General features: G+C 32.5%; 1 protein-coding gene across 1 annotated transcript in view; it reads right to left on the bottom strand.

Moving 5' to 3' along the window:
* The window catches only part of LOC132732519 (regulating synaptic membrane exocytosis protein 2-like), a 39,446-nt gene extending 14,260 nt beyond the window's left edge, over window positions 1-25,186 (bottom strand). The window contains exons 1-8 of the mRNA XM_060718966.1: window positions 25,111-25,186; window positions 21,936-22,114; window positions 11,358-11,574; window positions 10,366-10,524; window positions 8,449-8,576; window positions 7,937-8,077; window positions 5,953-6,999; window positions 426-517 (exon numbers count right to left, since the gene is read on the bottom strand). Of these exons, the coding sequence (XP_060574949.1) occupies window positions 426-517; window positions 5,953-6,999; window positions 7,937-8,077; window positions 8,449-8,576; window positions 10,366-10,524; window positions 11,358-11,574; window positions 21,936-22,114; window positions 25,111-25,131 (1,984 nt within the window). The 5' untranslated portion in view covers window positions 25,132-25,186. The remainder of the gene's footprint in view (window positions 1-425; window positions 518-5,952; window positions 7,000-7,936; window positions 8,078-8,448; window positions 8,577-10,365; window positions 10,525-11,357; window positions 11,575-21,935; window positions 22,115-25,110) is intronic.
* Window positions 25,187-25,716: the final 530 nt, after the last annotated feature.

The following is a 25,716-nucleotide window of genomic DNA, read 5'->3' as shown; positions in this document are numbered from 1 at the left end:
GTCAAATAGTTCATAGTGGAATAAGTTGTCAAAAAGTTCATCATGGAACTAAGTATCAAAAAGTTTATAATGGAACTACAATGCAGGTGTCAAAAATAATGAAATTAGGTGTCAAAAAGTAAGTGTAAGATAGTTGAGATGGTTAAAATGGTGTCAAAAGTTCATGGTAAGTTTTGATGAACAAATTGAATTGGAACAGTTACACATCTTGATATTTTAAAAGTCATGTGTCTTATAAACTATTTAAATCATGTAAAATGAACTCATTTGAACCACCGATATCTGGATATGTCAGAATAGATGATAAAGTATTAAAATCATTAGTAATTAATATAATGAAATAATCAATCAAATATAATTGATTGAAACATTAAGTTGTACGTGTATGTGTAATGTTATTTTTACCCACACAAGCATATACTTACTTCTTATGGAGTGATCTCGCTTATTTCGATGAATGATAATTTGGTGTGAACTTGACGGAGAATGACTCGATTGTCCTGTAATTATAATAATACTGTATTATATTGACCACGCATATATGTATACAATAATAAATATAAAACAATTTGTGAGTTATTGACAAAAAAGGAGGCAAAAGGAGGCATCTTGAAAATAATTGCTCCTTAAAAAAAAGTCTGCGAGGAAATAAAGCGCCTATGGATTTGCAGTTTATTCATATAAAAAATATAACAAGCTATATGTTTTTCTTCTTTTTCTTTTTGGATTTGGTTTTGAATAAAAACGAAATAGTAAAATCCATGTGGCGACTTCCCAACTTTATTACAGGAGGAAGACCTCATAGGCCTCTTCGAAAACGATAGGACATCTTGGTAGAACCACCGACATTCTGTTTAATTAACTGAGTACATTCCACAATGAATGAATACATGTTGAAGACTCTTACAGGATTCAAACCAAAAACAGTGAGTGACAAGTGATGCGAAATGAGAAACCTTTACTACTTAGTCATGGACGCCTCTAAAATTACCTGCCATTCATCTAACTTATAACTAATATCACTATTAATCACGCACGAAGGCAATTATTTTTTTTAATGTAAACTTTATCAAGCATGGCTAGTTAAATATGTCATTTATAGGGAAAAAAAATCCCGAAAAACCCTATCATAAAGGTATTTTCCATTTTGATTTTTATTTTTAAAAGCTTTTTAAAAAATTTTTAAAGACTTCCTTTTCGCTGGGAAAAGTCAAATTAATACAGTTGGGAGTGTCCCTTCTTTTGGGCTATATGTTAAACCCCTTTAAAGCATCGTTACCAAAGGGGAAACCCCTTTCATTAAAAGTTGAACTCATCTTGGGAGAAAACTGGGGCCAGCTCTCTGTAGTAAAACCCCCCCGTTTCTCCTGTAAAAAAAGGAGGGGAGATCCCCTTTAACATACGGGCCCTTTTAAAAAATAAAACGCAATTTTTAAATATATTAAAAGCTAGTTTTAAGGGGTGATTAAGGAATTTTGGAAGATTTTTTAAAGGGTTTTGGGAATAAAGGGGATTTTAAATTTTGGGGCTAACTTTTTTTCCATTGATATCATTAGGTTATAACGTAAATATCATACAAATGTTCATCAGATCTGTATACTGCCAACGTTTTGCACAACGCCTAAATTTATACTTGGCCAAAATTTGGTGGATAGAATATATTCACGACTTCTCATATTACTGTAAGATTAGTTTATACATACAACAAGTTATTTAAGTTCGATTGAGACACATGTTCGAATCCGTTCCTGGAACCAACCAGTACTGAGCAATAAATGTATAATGTCTTGTTCAAGGAAGCCACGGCCTGCACCTGGCGGGTTTTGAACCCACGCGACTAGAGAATTACTAGTCCGACGATTAAACTCCCGCTTTACACGTTTTTAACGTCGAATTTCATTGGACAATCGTGTCGTATAAATTTCTTAATACAGTCAGACACGTTTGCGAGGATTGAGTATGATTGTAAAATTTGTTACTTATCTGATGTTTACTTTTTACTGCTAAATGTTGGGTATTGTTATCATTACAACATGCATAAAATAACTTGTTTTGCTTATAGATTATTAAATGTAAATTGTGAAATACTGATATGTACATGTGCATTAAAAATAACCCAACAACATCGAAATTTAAAAAAATAAAAATAAACAAAAATTTACTACCCATTTTTAATTTTGGAAAATGTTTTAAAAGGGGTAAAGGGATTTAAAGTTAAGATAAATTTTTTCCAAACTATTTTTGGGTTTTGAAAAAAACCTTTACCCCTAGCCTTTTCACAAACGTTAAAAAACTCCCATTCTGGGCCCGGGCAACAACCCCCAAAAATGTCGCAAACCTCTTTTTGGGCCGCTATATTGGCCGTTCAAAGTCGCAATGATGGGGCCGTTAAAATGCCGATCAGTTTCCGTTACGTTAATTGTCACAACATTTACCGTTAAATGTTTTTTCGGCAATTTTTTTTCTCGCAATATACTAAATTCATGTTTAAAACAAGCTTTGTATTACTAGTATGTCTATATTAACGTTATGTAGGTGATCTGGGGACTAGCAAAATAAAAAAATAGGAAAGGATCTGCTGTGATGTACAAAGTCATTGATGGACATTGAATGTATCTTAGTCGGTATTATAAATTGACGACCACAAGTCATGCCAAAGAGCCCCTTGGTGATAAAAAAACATTTGTATACGTTTTTCATTTAGCAACCCAGATGTCGTGGATTCAAGCTACGACGTCAGCTCGAGATAGATCCAACACACCGAGAAGTTTATTCAAGAAAGATTCAATTAAACTCAATCTTAGTTCAGAATTTTTTTATTTTTTGTGTCGGCCTTTCACCTACATGTATGTTTGCCTGTGGTTTTATCGGCATTTAAGGTTTTATACTATATTTGCTATTATTTTGCCACTATCAGATTACAGTTTTACAATTTCATTGATGCACTCATCACCCAGTGTGTCTATTCTTGAGAATGTTATGAATGCTGTCGTTGTAGGCAGAAATGAATTTTCTAAGATGACGAAAATGCTCTGAAACTTGCTAACATTCCGACAAAAATCAACCCCACTCTTTTGTTATTGTTTTATTCGTAATGTACCTTTTATCCGCAACTGAGGCTTTGAACTATCTTTGTAAAAATCTGTTGACAGAAACAATGTTAATGTGAAAGGTGCATCGAAAACCATTTTATTGACATGTAGTTACAGGACAATACAAGATTCGGTACGACCAAATGTTCCTGTATGTGTAAGTAATCTGTTATGAGACTCACTGTTGTTATACTTTTAGATAGTGTGAAATGGCATTGAATTGATGGACTCCGTGTGATTTGAAATTAAGTTTACTGTGTATCATTAAAAAGTGCTGTTACTTTGGTTCATCTATCATATTGATAACTTTTCCATCTTGAGAAAATATAATAAATGAAAGTTTAAAGCCATATGCTATTGTTACATAACCATAAAGGCAGATTGAAAACTGTGTATTAGAATTTATCTAAATTTTACTTTGAAAGAGCTTAGCTCGAAAGTAGTTGTTTACATATATGACTTCTGTTAACAACACTGCACACATGTATTCCAGGCTGCATATCCTTGCAGACTGAACCAGCTCTGTACTCATAGATGACTCAGGTAAGATAATACTTGCAAATATGTACAGTCTTACCAGTGTCAGAATTGTCGGCTGCTCAAGTTTAAATATTTTTTTCGTGCAGCCCATCACACTACCTTTTTTATTACAAGTAGAATAAGTCGAATAGGGAATTAAATGCGTACTTTGCAAAAATGCCCCCAGGTTAACCGTTAATATAAACAAAGTGTGAAATATACCTCCGATATCTAATGCATGTGAAACGTTTTAGAAACGTTCATGCTTTGCAAAATTAAGATTATTCTGTCATATACAAAGATTAAAAAGTAAAAATATCTTAAAACTAAAAATTTTCCAAAAACTTAAATATGATCTTCTCAAAATTTAATAGCGGACTTAAATGGACGTAAACTGATACCCGTTCGGTTTGCATTACTATCGTTATATATAAACCAATTCAAGATATATCTGTTAAAATTAGCTTCCTTATCAATAGCAATAAGGCAATGGCATTATTTTTAAGTCTGCCCTTTAAAAAAGGGGCGGACAACTATTTGTCCCTTTCTCGTAAGAGAAGGGGGATTCCTGTGATGCGTGTATGTGGTCGCACGGTCACTTTTCCTACATGTCCTCGATGCATGTATGTGGTCGCATGGTCGAAAATCTCAAATAAAACGACAATGTTTTCAAAAGGTGTAACCGGTTTTGCAAAATTCTAATATTCTAAAAACACTTTTTGAAAACGTTATATTGAGTTTTTAAAGGTTCTTTGTTACCTCTTAAAGTCACATTGTTACTACATGTATTAATAAGAAGTTTAGTTATAAAGCCTGTTAATAAGAAATAAAAGAGATATTAGGAGCAACTTTAAAACTCTAAGCGTAAAATTAAAACCTAATTTGAACTTTGTACCTTCTTATAAGTTTTTTTTTATATACCAAAAACAAATAAGAACTTTATTTCTCCAAATAACTTTTAAAACTTCCAAATAGTTTTAACTAATTAGGACATGCAGTCCTAAAAAGTTTTTTTCGCCTTAACTTAGGCTCTTACAACTACTAAACAGAGGTAACAAAGTCCTAATTAGGCTTTATTACGATTTCAACAGTTTTTGAAGAAGATTAAAATTTGGCACCAGACTGTTCCGTACCAATACTCATTTGAAAACGTTATATTTTTATTGTAGGTTTACGACCATGCGACCACGTACATACAGCGAGGACATGTAAGGAAAGTTACCACATACACGCATCACAGGGTTCCCCTTCTCTTACGAGAAAGGGACAAAGAGTTGTCCTCCCTTTTTTTAGAGGGCAGATTTTAAAATATGCCATTTTCTTATTGTAATTGATAAGAAGGCTTATTTCACAAATATGTCTTGAACTGGTTTATAAACGACAATAGTCAGTTTAAGAAGTGTAAACATGCAGTGTTGGTATTACATTGGTCATATTTACACAATTACTTTTGATCTAAGCTCATTTATAGTTTAAACAAATTCTATTGTACAATTTGCAATAGGCCTTTATGCCTATGTAACTGTAGCATGTGCCTTAAAACTTTCATTTGTTATATTTTCAAATGATGAAAAAGTTATCAATGGGATAAGTGCACCGAAGTTACATCACTTTTTAATGACACACAGTAAACTTAATTTCAAATCACTCAGAGTCCATCAATTCAATGCCATTTCACACTATAGGAAAGTATATATAACGAATAACCCTTTGTCTATGACCTTAACAGTGAGTGACATAACAGATTACTTACATACATAGGAAAATTTGGTCGTTCCGAATATTGTCTTGTCCTGTAACTGTGTGTCATTAAAATAGTTTTTTTCGATGCACCGTTCACATAAAAATGTTCCTGTCATCAGAAACCTTTTTACAAATGATAATTTAAAGCCCCAATTGTGGATAAATGTACAATAAGAGTAAAATAAAATAAAATAGTGAGCTTGATATTCTGTCAGAATGTTAGCAAGTTTCAGAGCATTTTCCGTCATCATGGGCAGTTTGGAAAATACGTTTCTGTCTACAACGTCATCGTTTTCACATCGAACGTCTAAATTTCAATGATGCAATCATTACTTGATGTCTCATATGCAAAATATTAACCCAATGTGTCTTTTCTTGAGAATGTTATATAAAACTGTATTCTGATATCGGTAAAATAATAACACATATATTTTTATGTCTTTAATATCGATAAAACCGCAGACAAATATTCTTGCAGGCGAAAGGTCGACACAAAATATATATAAAAAAAATTGATAAATTCGTTTTAGGCGAAAATGAAAAAATTAAAGAGGAATGCGAAATACTAAAAGTATAAAGAAATAATTCAAATTATTACCTTTTTTCTCGATGACTTCTGTGTAAGGCCATATCAGGAGAAAGACTATTTGATGAAAGCCTGTTGGCAGTGAGCCCTTTCTTCATATTCCGTGGTAACTTTTGAGCAAACTTTTGTCTTTCTATTTCATCCTGAACACTTTCAACTTTGGACGGAGATACATCAGAGAACTCAAATTGAGCCGTTTCATTCGTATGATATGGTTTATTGTCAGAGAAAATACTTGATGAACTGCTATAACATGTCTCATTCTGTCTCTCTAGCTTTCGCCTCGCTGTTCCAGCAATAGGTACCGGTGACATGTCGATAGAGTCATATGACGTACACGATTCTCGTGAGAAACGAGATTCTCGGTATAAATTAGAATCTTGAGAAGAAACTGAGTCACGTGATATGCGAGGTTCACATGGATATCCTGAAGCATATTGCTCCCTTTCGCTTGAATGACTGTTGTCTAAATAAAATCCACTGGATTTATTCCTTTTATGAAGATTTTCCTTTGAGCTATTTATAGAAGGCACATCATCAGTTTGATTTTTTGAAATTTCGATGATTGGCATGTTGTCATTTGATTGTTGGTGACGTAATGCGGAATGCTTCTGACGTCTGTGTCTAATTGATTCGACACTATTATTTCTAGAAGCAGGTTTTGATTCACTGTTTGAAGCACCATCTCGTCTATCTAATCTACTTGGGCTTTGTTCTTCGTGACTTGCACTTCTTGGATCACACATATAATCTAAAGAATGTTTCTGTCGGAAAAGTGAACGACTCGAATGTCTTGTTGCACCATCTTCACGATGGCGCACATTTTCCTCAAGACTCATAATTGATGGTGTTCGTTTTGAAGAACGATAACTTTTTGCTTTAACATCAGGTGATCTGTCGCTGTGAGAATAACGATCTTGGTCCGTAGATTGATAATAATCCGTGGAACTGTTTTCTTGTGCGACGACGTCACTTCCGGATACATCTTTCGTTTTCTCATTGTCCGTGTATCCGTCTTTACTACAAGAACTCCATTCAGACATACTCCCACTTCGAAGTCTTAGAAAACATAAAAAAACAATAAGTTCAAATGGTTAAAATACGTGCAAATGCATGTACAGTACATTAAATATTATGTAAGTACAACATATCAATTTTGTTTCTGCATATTCAACGGAGTATTTGAAATAAAACTTCAAGAGTTAGAAAGATATTACGGCTGACAAAATAAAGTGAGACTAAAAATAAGTGTTGGAGGACCACATTAAATACCGTACTCTAGTATATACATGACAAGGCGCTTGGGTGATTAAATGCTAGTCTCGCCTTTTCAAGCGTCGAAATGCACTTCTAATTCATCTATTCGCACAATCTGATTAAAATCAGCTCATAATAAAGCAAAACTTTGACTCATAGGTTGTCACCTTCTCGCGGTCTTTTCAACAACCAATCATTGGCGAGTTTTTATTATTTTGAAAGAAATGAGATTTCTAATTTGTAATTTTAACCCTTGAAAAACCAATACTGAGTAGGTAATTTTCACAATTTCGATTGTCCATATAGCCGACAAATAAACTGGCAAAACAATATTGCCCATTTAAGATTGACTCTGTTATTTCACGTTAATTTTTTAAAAAATTACTTCTTATATATTTTTTTAACAAAAATCAACAATTTGCTTAACTTCCACGGACAACGGTATTTTGATTCTTCTTCTTATGCCTATCTGCAAAAACCGGATTGATTGCATAGCTAAAAAAGCTTTTTCTGGAAATCCGAATTATCAAAAAGGCGATATAAGGTGGTTATCAGATCTACATGAAAAAAAAGTAGATCTGAACTTTAGTTAGATTGTCTGTTCACACTGATTTATATACGATCATGAATGAAAAATGTAAGAATTAAAGAAAAAAAAACACGATATTTTTCTACTTTTTGATCATAATTTAAGCAAGTCTCTAGAGGTTTTGCTCCAACTTAAATCCGACAAAATTACCTCCTTCTGGATCGTTTACTATGCCTTTGCATACGACATAACTGCCGCTCTTTCTGAAACTGTTCTATATTGATTTCATCATCAATTCCGTCATCAATTTCATCATCTACTTCAGACTGAGAGATACTACGGCGCCGTAAACTAAAATGTAATTATAAATGATAAAGAATAAAAGTTACACCAACATCGCTAAAATAAGATAACTGCCAACATCGCGAAATTTGCCGTACGCGAAAATAATCCGGTATATGGTTTTATGATACTACGTATCATAGATAGATTGTCTTCTGTAATAGCAATTATTTATTAATAACTAATAAAATCTAAAAGAAGAAATAAAAACAAATCAAGTTTTATCGAACCTGTAGTCTTACGTTACGAATTAATTATTTTCTGTTGGATTGGTTTGTTATAAATGGAAAATGTTATTGATATCATCAGGATAAAATTTTATTTACAAAATCAAAAATACAATATATTTTGTAGTTTTCTGGAGAATATATTATATTTACCATGATTTGGGAGGCCTTTTGGTTGTTTTTAGTCGTGATGTACCTGAACATTCTTCAGAAAAAACGTCTGATTCCCCCCTGTCCTCGTTCTCCGGCGTCTGATCGGTGGTTGAGAATTGATGCTGACCCTTTAAATAGAAACACCGTTCATTCAACTTATTCCTTTATCAATGTTTGAATAGTTTTCTTTGAATGTGTTAACTTATGATTTAAAATTCATACTTTATATCCGATGAATTATTCTGATTTGAAAATATCTATAATATGGAACTGATACAATTTTATTTCCGTCAATGTTTATTTTTAGTCTAGTATCGGGGGAGGAGGGTTCTGTATGCATGAAAGGTCCCTGAATAATTTATGCAGAATCTGTTAGAGGAATATCTGAACCGTAAAACTATATCGATTGTGATATTTGGTTTTTATTTATGATATGAAATGATACATTATTTTTCATTAAATTTTACAATGCTATACACCTGGCTTGATATATAAAATAAATTGTTAAAAATTTGTTCCTTCTTTTTTAAAAAAATACATTTGGTTTAGTAGAAATATTTCTCTAGATGAATGACTAGCTATGTTTTATTAATCAAATCTATCACGTGTTATTGTATGATTATAAATCTGACAATGCATGTAACCTCTCTCTTTGATTTTGTATTGTGATTTTGTGTTTGTGTTTGAATTTGATTAAAAGTAACTAAAGGTTTGTGATATCTTGGAATAAATGTGTTCTTATTATCATTAACTGAGCTATCCTTGCCATACAGTTTTAATGTTGTTGTTGTTTGTTGTTTTTTTTTGTTAATATTTATTTTGCAGTATTGAGCCCATGAACACCACTGAGATAAATTTTTAATAGCGTGTGAAGACGAAAAAAAGGTTTCAAAAAGGAGTATACTCTGGGATTAAAATGATACAAACCCAGTCCGTGTATTTAGAGTGTTTTTTCTCAAATTAGCTAGTATATACATGTACAGAGAAATGTTTAATGGATTGTATATTATGATACATGTAAAATGCTTGTATAAGAATGACCATTTACATGTACATTGTATTTTAAGTTTTTTTGATTATACTATACATGTACATATTTGATTTATATTTAATACAAAGTTCGGATGCGACTTAAATTTAAAATTTATTTTAATTAAAAAAAGCGAAAGCAAAATTTTAAATTTAAAAAATCAATTATCGCTAAAACACAAAAAATGCAATTTCTTAAAACGAAAATTTAATTTTTTGAAATTTTTTTTCCCAAAAAATTTTTATTCATTTTAAAAAACAAAAAAAAATTAATTAAAAACAGCCCCTTTCCTGGCACCCGGTTTTCCCAATATAAAATGTATGAAAAATAGTCTCGTGGTTTTTATCCACAGTTTTATTGGAAAATTTTTTCTTTATGATTTTTTACATTTTAATTTTTTTAAAAATTTTAACCCTTTGCGAGTCGCGAAAAACATAAGAACAATTAAATTTTTTATAAAATAAATGGGTGATAAAAGGGTGTGATATACCAAAGTGTTTAAAACCCCCGGGGCAAGGGGCCCGCAAATTTTTAGGTTTCAAAAATAGGTTAAATTTATAGAATCTTTTCTTAACAGAAAAGTTATATACATCGTATATGCACACTCATATTCTAAAAATGATATGCGTAGTCCCCACTCCCCACTGTCGCAATGGACACGTAAACAATGTATTTGTATATGGAAAAATGTAGTTTGCATGGATCTTGGTATCACACGCACACACGCACGCACGCACACGCAGACATACATAAAACAGCAACAACAAGAAAGAAAGAAAGAAAGAAAGAAAGAAAGAAAGAAAGAAAGAAAGAAAGAAAAAAAGAATTCGACGATAACAAAGAAACAGTGTCAGCCATGTTAAAAAAATGAAAGTGTAAGTTATTACGTCATTTTCAGAAGAGTCAATTTCAGAGATGCTCAGTTTGGTTTTGAACTTCTGAGATGGTATAACAGGTCCGTCATCTCCATGATACCAGACACCTGTTTTAGCTACGACATCTCTCTTCATCTGACACATGTTACATCGCCATTTACCTTTCACTATCTAAATTACATATTTAAAAAATATTAACTATAGAAACTATTACTAAGTCACATTGATATTTTAAAGATTTAAAGCAGCATGCCTCCAGATTCTTGCCTATTTTCATGTAAAATTTTGAAAATGTATTAAAACGTAAATATTAAGTGGTGAACAAAGAAAGTAATTTTAACATAAAAAAACGGGACTTACAACCTATGTAAATTTCCAAAAAGAGGTCAAAATTTGCAAAGTTAACTCTTACTGAGTTAGTCACGCAGTAGATCTATGTTCATAAGTGCTGAATAATCGACCACTAATCGCACTTAACATTGAAAATTATTAAATTACTTGAATCTTTTTACTTTTCTTAAAATCTCAGTATATTTTTCTCAAGTTTAATTTTCTTGAAATATTTTAGCTCATCTGAGGCACGCAACTTTAACCAAATATGAAATATTTCAAAATTGTTAATTTCTGAAGTGGTCCATTTCCTTGCCCTCTCTCTCTCCCCCCCCCCCGTTCTGGCAACATAACTTTACTTTATAATAAAACAGTCGCATAATTTCCAGTAATAATGTGATTAAGAATTTTGAACATATATGCACGAAAGAGCTTTTGTGATAATCTAAATTAATACTTCCGTTCGCCAAGTTTCTGAATGGACTGGCCTTCCATCATATATCAAAATACTTCTTAATGGTACAAATAACATTTCAAAAATATATCTCAAAGATGAACTCGCTGTGAATTATAAACTAAAACATATTCTTTTAACTAATTTAATATCATATTATAAAATGCGTTATTTGTCAGTATCGAAGTTACTTATAATACACCAAAATAACATGATTTACCTTATTTTTCTTTGCACTCCATGTTGATTGTGAGAAGGAGCCGCATTTATTACAAACACGTTTGTGACAGTCGGAGCAAGCTTTCCCGATACCGTCAGCAAACTTGGTTTTGAAGCAGAGTCTACAAAGGCGAAGGTCAACATTCTTAAACTTGCTTTTCTGACTCGCATGTCTTTTAACCTCGTCTTCGTAAGTTATCAAATGTTCACGAAGCCGTCTGAAATATGTAAGTGTTTGTATTTTATGTTTCAGATAATTTTAACAATTATGTAACAAACAAATTAAATGTAATGTCCCTGTCTCACTATTCACCTGTCGCTCTGTAACCTCTACGTGTATACTGGCAATGCTACTGCATTGCTTTGGCGATGCTTGGGACATCTTAAATAACTGCTCATACCTCAGCTTTATGCTTTTATTAAGAGGTCCTGGTGTGACATGGGTTTTAGTAAACTGGATTGTTTTTCAATAGATTTAGATTAAAATTAAATACCTGCATTTGTTAAAGTTATGTCTGTAACTGGAATATGACATAACATTAGTCATGATAATCAGCTCTGAAAGCTCTCCTTATATTTACCTTTTTGAAATTACGCTTCTAAATAATCTTGGTCACCTTTTATGTTCAAAACTATTATGATAACCAGGACAAAGACACCATTTAGTTTTTCAAATTTTTTATGTTTTGATAAAAACGTTCTTCAGCCAGTGAAATAATTTAAGAAATTCCTAATGATTTCACCACAGTTCCTTGCACTAGCATCTTATTATTTAAAACTCCATTTTCTCATTAAAGGTCCATTAAATACGTGTCTTCTATGTAACACCATCACGCAATTGTCGTGATATAATGGTTATTTTATAGCCGGTTTAACGATAAAAGCATGCTGAATCTGTCACATATGCCGACGATCATCCCGTTAAAACAGATAACAAGTAATACGTTATTACGTCTACAGAAACTTAAATTTCCCAAGGAACAAGAATATACGGTTTTTATGGTGGAGTTTTATGGTCAAAGTCTTATCTTGATACTCCATACCTAAGATCTATATAATGTCTTAGTGCTTAAGAAATAGCTAATCTATACTTAGAACATGAAAAACGTTTGTTATGAATAGTCAAATCTGTAAGAAAAAAAATTACATCTAACTGGCAAGTGTAAGCATAAATGAGCCGCACAATGACAAAACCAACATAGTGCGTTTGCGGCCAGCATGGATCCAGACCAGCCTGCGCATCCGCGCAGTCTGATCAGGATCCATGTTGTTCGCTTACAAACCTTATAACAAGTAGATAAACTGATAGCGAGCAGCATGGATCCTGATCAGACTGCGCGGATGCGCAGGCTGGTCTGAATCCATGCTGGTCGCAAACGCACTATGTTGGTTTTGTCATGGAGCGGCTCAAATGTTTCAGTTCACGCAAGGACCAACATTTATTTGACCCTTGAGCACTCCTGTATTATCAATAAATATCAAGATTGATCTTGAAGCTTTGCTAAAATGTTTGAAGCATACATCAATAATAGATTGATTTACCTAAACTTTGCAATCCAGGATAACTTCGTTTAATTTACGAGATTTGATATATTCTGCTGGCTCTAAGTTCATTTCCCTAGGTATATTCCCCGTGGTTGAATACTAGCAGATTTAATTTGCCTTCACACAATTGTCTACTTGTTGCAACGTTCAATAATAATACACAAACCAAATACCGGGTATATTCAAGACTAATATGTTTTTGTGTAAGAAAAAAGGTAATTCGTATTCCTTATACATGTATTTTTCTTGAATTCAGCTTGAAAGGATCCTGAATTGTTTTACAAACTGACCAGTATGGCAATATACCGAACAACAGCTTTTTAAAAGGCCCATTATGCCTCAGAACCATCCTTTTCTTCTGTTGCTTTTTGTCAATAACTACAGTTATAGTGATTAAGTATCTTGTATCGAAGTAAAAATACTATACTTTGTTTAGATTTGTTACTTTTTTGACCAATAGTTTCACATTCTGTGCTACTTTTTTCAAGTGATATACATCTTACATGTTCTTAAACCTTTACCTTATCATTATAAAACTTAAATTTGCCCTTTTTAGAGAAGGAAATATATTTCGTTTCTCAGACAAAATGTGCCTTAAAATGTTGCATCTTAAATATTACCAGTTCGAGCTCATATTAAGTTATTTTTTCATTAATGTTCTATTTCCTGTACCTACAATGTAAAGAAGAAAGAATCAATCATTCTTATGTCGGGTAGTCTAAGGATCTCAATGTCAAAAATCTGTCTGAGAAGAAGAGATCCCTTGAGTGAAATGACGTTAGAAATCGCAAAAATGTAAACTTTCAAAACAACACAGTCTACAAGTTTTGACTTTAATGTCTTCTTCAGAAAATAAAAGGATATAAAAATAAATGAAACCCGAATGAAATAATTGAAAAAAACTCAGACTCGGTTTTATTTTGTTTGTTTATAATGAAATTATAATGGGAAGTACAATATATCTGACGCCCCCTCCCAAGCACCGGCTTATGCAATATAAAAAAGTTCATCTATCACGATAAAAGGTAAATAACTCAAATAGTCACACCTCTCATAAATTGATCAAACTTTGATATTTCAAAGCGACTCCATTTAGCTTTTTCGCACGACGGTAATGGAAATAGTTTTTCGAGATTAATGTTCCATTTGATGTTGGTTTAGACCAATAACTTGTGTACACAATTTCAGATTATTCGCTTTTTCCGTTTTTATAATAATTTTCATTGTGAAGAATGACCAAAAGTTGAAAAGCATTGCAACGCTTTTCACTCAAATTGGGCTTTAATAGCACAGAAAAACGTTTTTTTTTTAAAATTTAATGCCCCCCATAATTCATAGTTTTCCTAATTATCCTTTGCACATCTTTTTGTTTTAAGTGCCCAAACTGATTTATTATTTTACTATAATATTTTACACTTGCTATTTCAAAACTAATTCGTTTATAAATGAAATAATGAAATCATTCGATCAGGCGATAATTTGACAGTCGATTTGACTGTCTATGGATATGGATAATACTCTCAGACATTTGAGCCGTGTCACGACAAAATCAACGTAATGCGTTTGCGACCAGCATGGATCCAGACCACCCTGCACATCCGCGCAGTATGATCAGGATCCATGCTGTTCGCTTACAAACCCTATTACAAGTAGAGAAACTGACAGCGAACATCATGGATCCTGATCAGACCTCGCGGAGGCGCAGGCTGGTCTGGATCCATGCTGGTCGCAAACCCACTATGTTGGTTTTGTCGTGACGCGGCTCATTTAAATTTTAAACGACGTCTTTAATAGAACTTTAATTACGAAAATAGTATAAGGTCATTTAGAAGATAGTGAAAGCAAGCAACATATTATAGGGTTGATTTAACAATATTCAAGATGATAAATTTGGTGGAATTGAACAAAATTAAAGTAAAACGAACACGACAAGAAAATCGTTCAGTATGCATTTCTATTAATTTTATATAATGTGATATTGGCGATTACAAGTGAATACTTAAAAAAGAACTTAAATGTCCTTAAATTGTGCATTTGTTAGTGTTAATATATTGGGATCGCCAAAAACCATGCAACAAGTACACGTGCACAAAGTTCTGTACAGTGCTTGAAATATCTGTGCCAAAATAAATATCAATATTCTCGAAATAGGGGATCCCTAAAGGTCAATGTAACAAAATTAATTAGGTGGATATTGTAGACTTGGTATGATTTAGTCATGAGAGATGATGCAATGTGCTATATTCCTAACGCCCCCTAGCACCGGCTACTAAAGTGTACAGTTGAATTGACTCTGTTCATGAGATGGATGGATACAGATGGAAAGTACACACACTTTATTTTAGCACGTTTCAACATGTACAAATTAAATGTGTATTTGAGTCAAAATGTAAGCCAATTTAACGAAAGGTAGAAACTAAAACTCAGCAATTTATTCGGTCGGAAATTGGCATAGAATTTACACTCTCAAAAGAAAAGATAAGGTTTAGAATAATTGTTTTATAACTGTGATACCTTACTGCCAATTAATACTATTTCACCATTAAATGCTATCGTTGATAATATGGAATTAGCGCGACGGCAAAGTACAAGAACGAAAGTTGGCAAGTGTGGTGTTAATATGTATGGAATATCTGTACAAAAATGACCTTTTAAAATACATAAGTAGATAGCCAACCTAAAAAGGCAACCATTCGTCTTAAACACAAAAATATGTAACAAAAGTCCTATCGCATACTGTATAATGTCTGCAGTGCTTTCCAGTCTATAATTTCTTAATCACCAATAAGACAAGTTAATCAATAAAACGCATTAATTGTGCGATGGTGTGTCAGTTTAACAATCAGATAACGGAAACCATTTCCTGATAGGGATAATGTACAATTCTTTTATGAACAGCGCACCTGTCAGAAGAACACTATTATGACAAACTACAAGAGAATGCATTACCAATAGCTTTAATTGGCTTCATTGCGCATGCTCGACATACTGACATTTTAATGTTACTTTATTTGCGTTATTTAACCATTTGCTGTCTTTTAACTGCAAATTTGTTTACACCGAACCTTATTGAAGTAAACGTACTTCACTATAATATAAACATCTAAACTTTATTTTGAGCAATTAACATGTAAAAATACAAGTTTGAAATAATTATTATAACTATAGGATTTTGTTATTTATGTTTTGTAGATTGTTAGTGTCCGCCATGGTCTCGTCTTAAAAACTTAAAATCATGATGACATTCAGAGGAATTTCTTTTTTTACTGAAATCTCTTGTTGCAATCATTTTCTTACACTAGTTCTATAGAAAATTTACCGCGATTGTGTATCTTTATTTAAAGTGTAACCTTGCCCAATAATTAACGTTTATAGAGTAATGACTGACTAAAAATACAAACTTGTTCATAAGGAGTGTCGAAACGAATGGAAACAAAAAGAAACGAACAGAAATTAATAGAAAGTTAGAAAGTAGGACAGCTGATGTGCTGCTGAATTAATTGTTCAGAAAAAAAACAATTTGTTACATAATAAAATTATTTAGATTGCAAGCAGACTAATTAGTCAGTTACAAGTATATTTATCAGAGACCAGCATTGTGAAAAACATTGTTGTATCTATCCTACAAAGAAAAGCCAATACTGAGAAATTAACATGACAATTTCTATTTATACTGTTTGATCCTAATAGGGTTAATATACAATTCTTTTATGAATAGCGCACCTGTCAGAAGAACACTATTATGACAAACTACAAGAGAATGCAATACCAACAACCTTGATTAATTGGATTGATTGATCATGTTCGACATATTGACATGTTTGCGTTATATCAATGATAATGAAATGAAACTGGTCAAATACATGTATATTGTTGTAATAGAGTTGACCACATTAGTAGACCTTTATGTTATAATATAAAATATTTACAACTTAAAGATATATCATGTTCATCCTTGAGCACAGAAATTTATTGAAATCTATGAAAATCTTACTGAATATGTCTAATTTGGATAAAAGAATAAATAAACTAAATGTATGTATGTGTGGGAAGATTCGTTTCTTATTAATTGGTCAAGTAGGTTGGTCTTTTCTTAAAAAAAAACAAAAAACCATACGCCCCCACCACCCCCACCCCCCAAAAAAAAAACAAAGAAAAAACAACAACAACAAAAAAAAACAAAAAAACAGCCAGTATTTTAATGACACTCTATACATTTATACTGTGACCACCTATAATGTGTAAAATTTTAAACAATACATATCTACTTTGTGTGAAGTCAAAACATGTTTATTTTAAATTTACAAAAATACTGAGTTGCAATTATCAATATTTTCTTATATCAAATTTGAGCATAGTACATCTTTAAAATGTTCACAGAATCAACAACCAGATCAAATATCATTAATTTATTATTGAAGGAAGGTTTCTCAAGTTTTTAAAGGTCTAAGTATTAATGCCCATATATCATTTTAAATAAAACACGGTTCGTTCTAATTGGGAAGTGTCTTGTGTCCATAGACTTCTAGACTTCCAATTTCGTTTTGAGAAAGTACGGTGCTTAGTTTCACATGCTTAATTACTTGGTCTTGGAAGCAACAAAATGCTATCCACCGCTTAACAGTACTGTTATTAACAAGTGTATTACTACGCAGACGATAAAATAACTTATTTAATCCAGCCTCTAATACCAATTGTAACTTCAAACATCACTTAATGTTATTTTGTCGTTTTTATAGATACACGATCATATTTGTTTGTTTGTTTGATTGGGGTTTACGTCACATCGACACAGCGCCGTTCCAGCTTTACTGCTGGAGGAAGACCTCAGACGCCCTTCTGTGCATTATTTCAGGCACGAACGGGCATCTGAGTAGAACCACCGACGTTCCGTAATCTACCTGGATAGCTTCCTAAACAACATACTGATGTAATTCGTCGTATAATTATAAGTTGACGCGTAGTAACATCGTCTACAATCTTAGAATTAATGCATTTTATTGATTTAATCTTATAGGCAATTACATCTCCTCACCAAGTAACACTAATAATCCGCAAAATAATACAAATTATTACAAACTCTAGCATTTTATGACAGGACTTAAAAGGATTGTGTACATGTCGCCATTAGCAATTATAAACCATTCCTCCAATCAAAAACATACTGTAACGGAAACAAAATCAACTTGAATAATATCATGACAAATTGAAAAACTGAGTACAAGAACACCAGAAATTCTTTCTAAACAGTAAACATTATATGTATTCAATTTCTGAATAGTCGCTTTAAACATATGTTCGTTAACAATTTCAAAAACAACAAAAAGAAAATAAATGTACAGGAACAAAAAGAAAAAAGATAGATACATTCTATTGACTATTGACTAAATCTCTGAATAAAACTTTACTTGTTCTTACATCAATGAAACCATTATTCTAACATTCTAATTTTCTTGAAAACTAAAGTCAAAAGAAAAGCAATATATTATACAAACAAGGTTAGCTTTTAAAAAAGCTAGTAGCGACTCGCTTTGTAATTTTTTTTTCAAGGGGTGTGTTTAATGTAAAAATGACAGTTCTGTTAGCTGAATAGACTTCAGCGAACATCAAAATAAAAGTGAAGTCAACACTGGCCCGTTGCCCGATGGCCAGTGTATATAAGTTCAGGCCAGTGTAAATTTAAGAAAATTTTGTTAATTATTTAGTAGAATAAATTCAAAACTAGAATTCGGGCCAGTAAATTCAAAATCTTAAACTCATTGACTGAAAGTGGCATATAAAGTTTCTCTCAGTTTAACCAAGATGAGTATGAGTATATATGAAGTGCATGTAAACAGATTGAATAAAGAACCTTTGTCCTATGCACATTTACTATATGGCCTGATGACCTTGACCACAAAATGTTAGATAGGTAGATTTCATAAAGATGTCTCTTTATACAAAATTAAGTTGTAATACATGTATGTTATTTAGTATTGGAATGAGAGGCACACGTCCTAAAGTAAACACAAGTTGTCAATCAATTCAGCCAGAAAAGCCGGGATCCTATTAAACAAGAGGGCCATGATGGCCCTGAGGTCGCTCACCTGTATATAGCCCCCCCCCCGGGCCAATTTTTACCCAAGGGTTTTTATTTGAACAGACTTGGTAGACACCCATAAGAAGATGTTTCATGCTAAACATCTAAGTTCTAGCTCATTGGGTTTTTTAAAAGAAGATTTTTTAAGTTTTTACTATACACATATAGTTAAAAACAATGACACCCCTGGGGCCGGGGCCAGTTTTGACCCCCGGGCTTTTATTTGAACAAACTTTTGTAGATATTTTCTTAAAGATGTTTCATGTATAATATCTAAACTCAAGCTATTTTGGGTTTTTTCATAGAAGATTTTTAAGTTTTTGCTATACACATATAAGGAAAATCAATGACCCCCGGGGCGGGCCAGTTTTGACCCCAGGGCTTTTATTTGAAACATACTTGGTAGACACCCATTAGAAACATGTTTCATGCTGAATATCTTAGCTCTAGCTCTTTGAGTTCTTTAAAAGAAGATTTTTTTTAAGTTTTTACTACATGCATATAGGGAAAATCAATGACCCCCATGGGGCGGGGCCAATTTTGACCCAGGGCTTTTATTTGAACAAACTTGGTAGACACTCATTAGAAGATGTTTCATGCTAAATATCTTAGCTCTAGCTCTTTGGGTTCTTTAAAGAGAAGATTTTTTAAGTTTTTTACTATATGCATATAGGGAAAATCTATGACCCCCTGGGACGGGGCCAATTTTGACCCCAGGGCTTTTATTTGAACAAACTTGGTAGACATTCACTAGAAGATGTTTCATGCCAAATATCTAAGCTCTAGCTCTTACAGTTCTTTAAAAGAAGATTTTTTAAGTTTTTACTATATGCATATAGGGAAAATCTATGACACCCTGGGACGGGGCCAATTTTTTGACCCAAGGGCTTTTATTTGAACAAAACTTGGTAGACATTCACTAGAAGATATTTCATGTCAAATATCTTAGCTCTAAGCTCTTGGGTTCTTTTTAAAAGAAGATTTTTAAAGTTTTTTTACTCATATGCATATAGGGAAACTCTATGACCCCCTGGGGCAAGGGCCAATTTTGACCTCAGGGCTTTTATTTGAACAAACTTGGTAGACATTCACTAGAAGATGTTTCATGCCAAATATCTAAGCTCTAGCTTTTACAGTTCTTTAAAAAGAAGATTTTTTTTAAGTTTTTACTATATGCATATAGGGAAATCAATGACCGCCCTGGGGTCATGGGGGCCATTTTTGACCCCAGGGCTTTTATTTGAACAAACTTGGTAGACACTTGCACCTGAAGATGTTTCATGCAAAAATATCTAAGCTCTAGCTCTTTGGGTTCTTTAAAAGAAGATTTTTTAAGTTTTACTATAATGCATATAGGGAAAATCAATGACCCCTCTGGGGCGGGGGCAAATTTTTGATCCTAGGGCTTTTATTTGAACAAACTTGGTAGACACTGCATTAGAAGATGTTTCATGCCAAATATCTAAGCTCTAGCTCTTACGGTTCTTTAAAAGAAGATATGCAAAAGATTTTTTCTTTCGGTTGCCATGGCAAACAGAGTTCTGCATGAAATGGAATTGCTTTGAACAATCTTGATAGAGCTTTCATACAAAGAGTATTCCTCGCAAGTTTCATTAACATTGGCCTTGCAGTATCATATGCATAGAAGATGTCCTTAGAATATTTAAAATGTGGACGGACGACAGACGACGGGACGCCATTTGGTTGGCCATCCTAAAAGCTCACCTGCACTTTGTTGGCAAGGTGAGCTAAAAATATAGGGATCCCAGAAATTGACCAGTCTAAAGAAGAATGTTTTTAAAGATAAGCCGGGATCCTAGTTAAAAACCATATAGGCGAATCCGGGAATTGACCAATTCAAGTTAATTATAGTTTTTCAAGAAAAAAGCCGGTATCGTATTAAAAATGTACAATAGATCTCAGCGGATTGGCCAGTTCAAGTAATATAGTTTTCAGAGAAAGCTGGGATCGTTTTAAAAACATATAGGGATGCCGGGATTTGACGCAATTCAAAGAAATAATCTTTGATTTTTCCAATTAATTGGCATATAAATTATAAGTATTGTGATTTCCGCATTTTAAGTTTGTTAAATAAATACCTCTAAATATATCTATATTCTCAAGTTAAGATTAATTCTAACGTTTCATTATAATACATAAAAAAAAATAACGTTTAAAGCCTTTCATTACGACAACAATCAACACAATATTAGTTCATGTGGTTTTTTTCCCTCCATAATCTTATATGAGATCCCGGATCCCGGGCGTCCCGGATCCGGCCAGCTAAATGCATACACTAAATACCGGAAAGGATAAAATGACGGAAAAAAGGAAAATAAAAAATGCACAGAACCAGATGTACACTTATGTTAATTAACCAAACGAAAACTTTACTACAGAGAAAACAGGTGAAATCGCTAAATCAAAGTCAGTGTAAATATGATTTATTGAAAAGAATTCATAAAGACAAAACATTTTAATCATCATTATATCTTTTGCGCTCAAAACAATACTTGCTGATTTTTAAAAAATGGCGTGAAAATTGAAGGTTTTTTTGACGCTATGTAAGATTAAATTTGATTGGCTAAAATAATTTTGGATCCTAGCCCTGATAGATAAGTTTTGTAGAAAGCTGGAAGCCAAGCTTCGATTAAATTTTTGGATAGCTTCGGAGTTTTAGGTTGTTTCTCAGTAAAATCCTACCGTAATACCGGCTCGCCGTGGCGAGCCGGCATAACTACCCTTAATGTTGTCAGTACATCGAGGGTTTGGTGGGAAACGTTGATAACTCATACGACATTAAAAGGAGTTACAGCCTCTTCACAGCAAACCCATGACATATGCTTTTAACGTTACGTTCATTGAAAAAAAACAAACAAGGTGGGAAATGGTGAGTGTATAATTAGTATTTTTGGCAGCGAATGACGATGTATAAAGTACCTATTTGAACTTTACCTTTGTCTGCCTACTTCCTCAGACTCAAACTCCTCTTGCCGTTTCAGGACATCTTTAAGGATGGCTATTTCTTCTGGATTTAGTCCCGTTAAATCAGGGGATGGTGGACTCTCGGGCACGGACGCCCTTCTTTTTTCAGAATTGTTATTCTTTTTCTTTTTACCAGACGTTCGTAAAACCTAAAACAGATTTAGTTATGTAAGACATTTTTCGAGGTTTATTCAATCAAACATGTCTGAAGAATAGATTACAATATAAACCAATTGTGCATGTAACCAGAAATCAATATATATATATACTCGTATATAACGGTACATATTGGTTTACATTCCGTCTGTCAATTTGTCTGTCTGTAAGCGTGCCTGGCTGTTCGAAACTTTGAAGTCTGACACACGGAGAGAGCTTTGCTTTTCCATTGGGCCAGAATTGAGTTGATAAGGTAACAGAAAAATAAATACATGCATATAATTTCACAAATAAAAGAGAGTGAAATAATTAAAAGAAGTTAGTGAAACTTGGTAAATGAATAATTTGCAGTATTGAAATCATGACAAAACTTTGTTGTTTTTTTCCCTAGGATTGAGTTTGTAGATGGTGACGAAATGAGTCAAAAATTGGCTTCAAAAGAAAAAAGTATACACGGTAAATAAGATATATACTTGATATACATGGAAACAATTACGTGACAACTTAACATGCATGTCATTTTTTGTTTTTCTTTAAAGAAATTCAGTTTTGATCCAATTTTAAAAGCAATCCAGTAAATTTGGAATTTTGCTGAGAAAGCGGATCCTGTAGGGGGCACTATTCTTGGAAATGAAGAGTACATGTTTTTCTGGAATATGGAAATAAACTACGACAATCATTGGCTAAAATGACTTTATGGTGTCTTTATATTGAAATAACCCGAAATAGCTGGAAAAAAGTAAAGTAAAACACGACAAGAAAATCATTTTTTATGAAAAAAAACGACATTTCTATAAAAGACGTCCTAAAATTGCAATGTGTAAAAACCAGAAAACATAAATTAGGTTGGCTTTTAATTAATTCCTAGAAACGAGGGATGAGTCTTTTGACTACGACAAATTTAATAGATTATGATTTACATAAAAAAATAAAATGCAATATTTTCTAAGGCATAATGGACTATTTTCAAATGAAGCAGAAGATAGCTATAACAATCATTTAAAAATTTCGTCTGGTCCTTGTTTTTCCCCTCTCGATTGATTTACACACGCATAAATGTTGAGCAGCGGCCAATTTGTAAAGATATCTTTATATTATCATTGCCACCACACCCTTGCTGACTATTTTCCGACATTTTTTCAGTTTTGTTTCGTTGTAAATGTTCAGAGCCAAAAATATTGTTATGCCACGCCAATGACTGTCACAAATTGCCTTAATTTAGATGCTTTGCAAGACATATAGGATCTCTCTTCGGAGTTAACCAAACGAAATATTCATTCAGTTTGAACATTCTTTCTGACTATTTGTCTTAATTTGTGATATTAAGTTAATAAGCATTTGAAAAACAAGTAATTCCCTGGTCCATATTCTGAAACTGGACTAATTAGATAGTTTATATTGATACATTTGGTCTACCTTTCCTGTGCTTTTTATATTAGTTGAAGTTGATTAGTTTCTCATTTCGATTCTACTATTTGTAGTTTGTCTAATTAAGCTGAACATAGTTTTAACATCATACTATAGATGATGCATATTTTCCATGTTCAAACTCATCATCTAGTCGTGACTCAATTGGCATAAATCAATACACATATGAAGGATATCTTATCTGAACATGCAATTTATATAGATTTTAGCTTCGAATTTTAATTAGTTAAACATGTCTCATGCTCTAGAATTCATCCCCCGTAATTGTGTGTTCACGTTCCAAGTACATGTAAATATTTAGATTAATGTTAGTATTCTCATTTTAGAGAAACTGTTTGGTTTCATTGACATTTTAGATGGAAATGCTTCTTTTGAGTATTAATTATCTTAACTCCAACGACTTACACACTCACTATGTCATTTTAAATCCAAATGAGTCACGGCCTTCAAGATTATTTTGTATAGAAATTATACATATATAAATAACATTATAACTAAGTCGATGCAAATGCAATTTTAATTTCAAAGAATTTATTACTTAAGTTAAACAGCACCTTAAGTCACATTTTTGCATAACTGTAGACACGTTTGTGATCTTTTCTTTTTTGATAGCGTTTTCCATATTCTTGATCGGGGCATGTTTGTTAACATTCATTTTCAACTTAATGACATATATTTAGGTTATTTAACTTAAAATGCATTAGTCTAATTGTCTAAATTTCAAATAAATCGTATAAGCTTTTCTGGTAAACGTGTCACAGACTTGCTAAATTTGTTAAATTCATCTTAAGCCGGTGCTAGGGGGCGTGGACGGGAGCTTGTATTTTCCATGAACAGGCTCAATACAACCGAGACTGTAAACATTTCAATTTTGTCTTTTGGACGTTCTTCAGTGGTTCTTATTTACTCTTTTTTATAAGAGATAGTTTTAAACATATCTCCACATACGTATTTAGTGTTTGGTTTTCTTTGAAATATAAGATAGTTAATGATTGGAGTAAATGTTCAAGTAAGGTTGAGGTATTCATAACATTGTTGAAATAGATTTTCATTGTGCCTCAAAGTAATATAGAATTATTTTAAGACATGCCATATCTGATATAAGGAAGTAAATGAATTAGTACCTTTGTAAATGAATCCTTTAAGATAACCAGTCATAATTTACATAAAGTTTGTATGCTCATTTAATATAAGATGCAAGCTATGTTATAAAGTGTTTATGTTATAAAATAAAGCTAATAATAATGTTTTAGGTCAAGTGTCGGGTCAATGGTGGAATACACAATTGGGCCATGGCAAAGACCGGTAAAGCTTCTCTGCTATACCAGCATCATCGATAGTATATTAAAAAACTAATCGATTTATATTAATATATTTAGTTCCGAGTGGAGCAGTTTTATATATTTTGACTTATTTTGATAAGTGCTTCACTGTATTGTCTGCCCCATGTTATTGAGTTAGGCTTAAATCCAGTACACTTTCTTTGGCTATTTTTTAACTTTTGAATTATATGTTGTATTTTATGTATATTTATTGAGCATGCGGGTAAGGGCCAATTTACCTTTTTGACAATTGACGTCATAATGTAATTTCACTTTCATCCTTTCTTGTAATGTTCGCTCGCTTCATCAAAACTGTAAAATAAGGAAGTTAAATTTAATATCAATAAGCATTAAAAAGTGAATTTGGTGTCTGTTTAGGATTGATACTTTAAAATCTATTAACCTATACATCTGTTGCCGGTAGTTTACAAAATAATTGGTTGAATTTTGAAATTTTGAAAAAAAGTAAACTTCTATAATTACCTGTATACGATATACGTTTGAATATTTTGACATATTTAAAATATCATTGCTAAACGGTAAAAAATCTTAATTAAAATAAAAAACATAATTCTTTGTTCCTAACATTTCTTTCTGTTTACATACAATATTCATGTGTATTAAATAATATGGATAAATAATACAGTCTATGTAACAAATCTCTCGAGAATAGGCCATCATTTCGTTTGTATCATTTTGAAGTTTTTTCATGAAAAAAAAGAAAGATTTATGTTCAATGTTCAGCACAGCACGCGAATTGTGAGATTTGTTTTATGTACACTATCAATTTCTCAACTACAAAGAAGTGAATTAAAGGCATATTAAGCAACAGGAAAAGATAGACT

This window comes from Ruditapes philippinarum, unplaced genomic scaffold, assembly GCF_026571515.1.
Source record: "Ruditapes philippinarum isolate M1 unplaced genomic scaffold, ASM2657151v2 ctg576_1_1_1_1, whole genome shotgun sequence".
NCBI lineage: Eukaryota > Metazoa > Mollusca > Bivalvia > Venerida > Veneridae > Ruditapes > Ruditapes philippinarum.
This window is presented reverse-complemented; position numbering and strand designations above follow the sequence as displayed.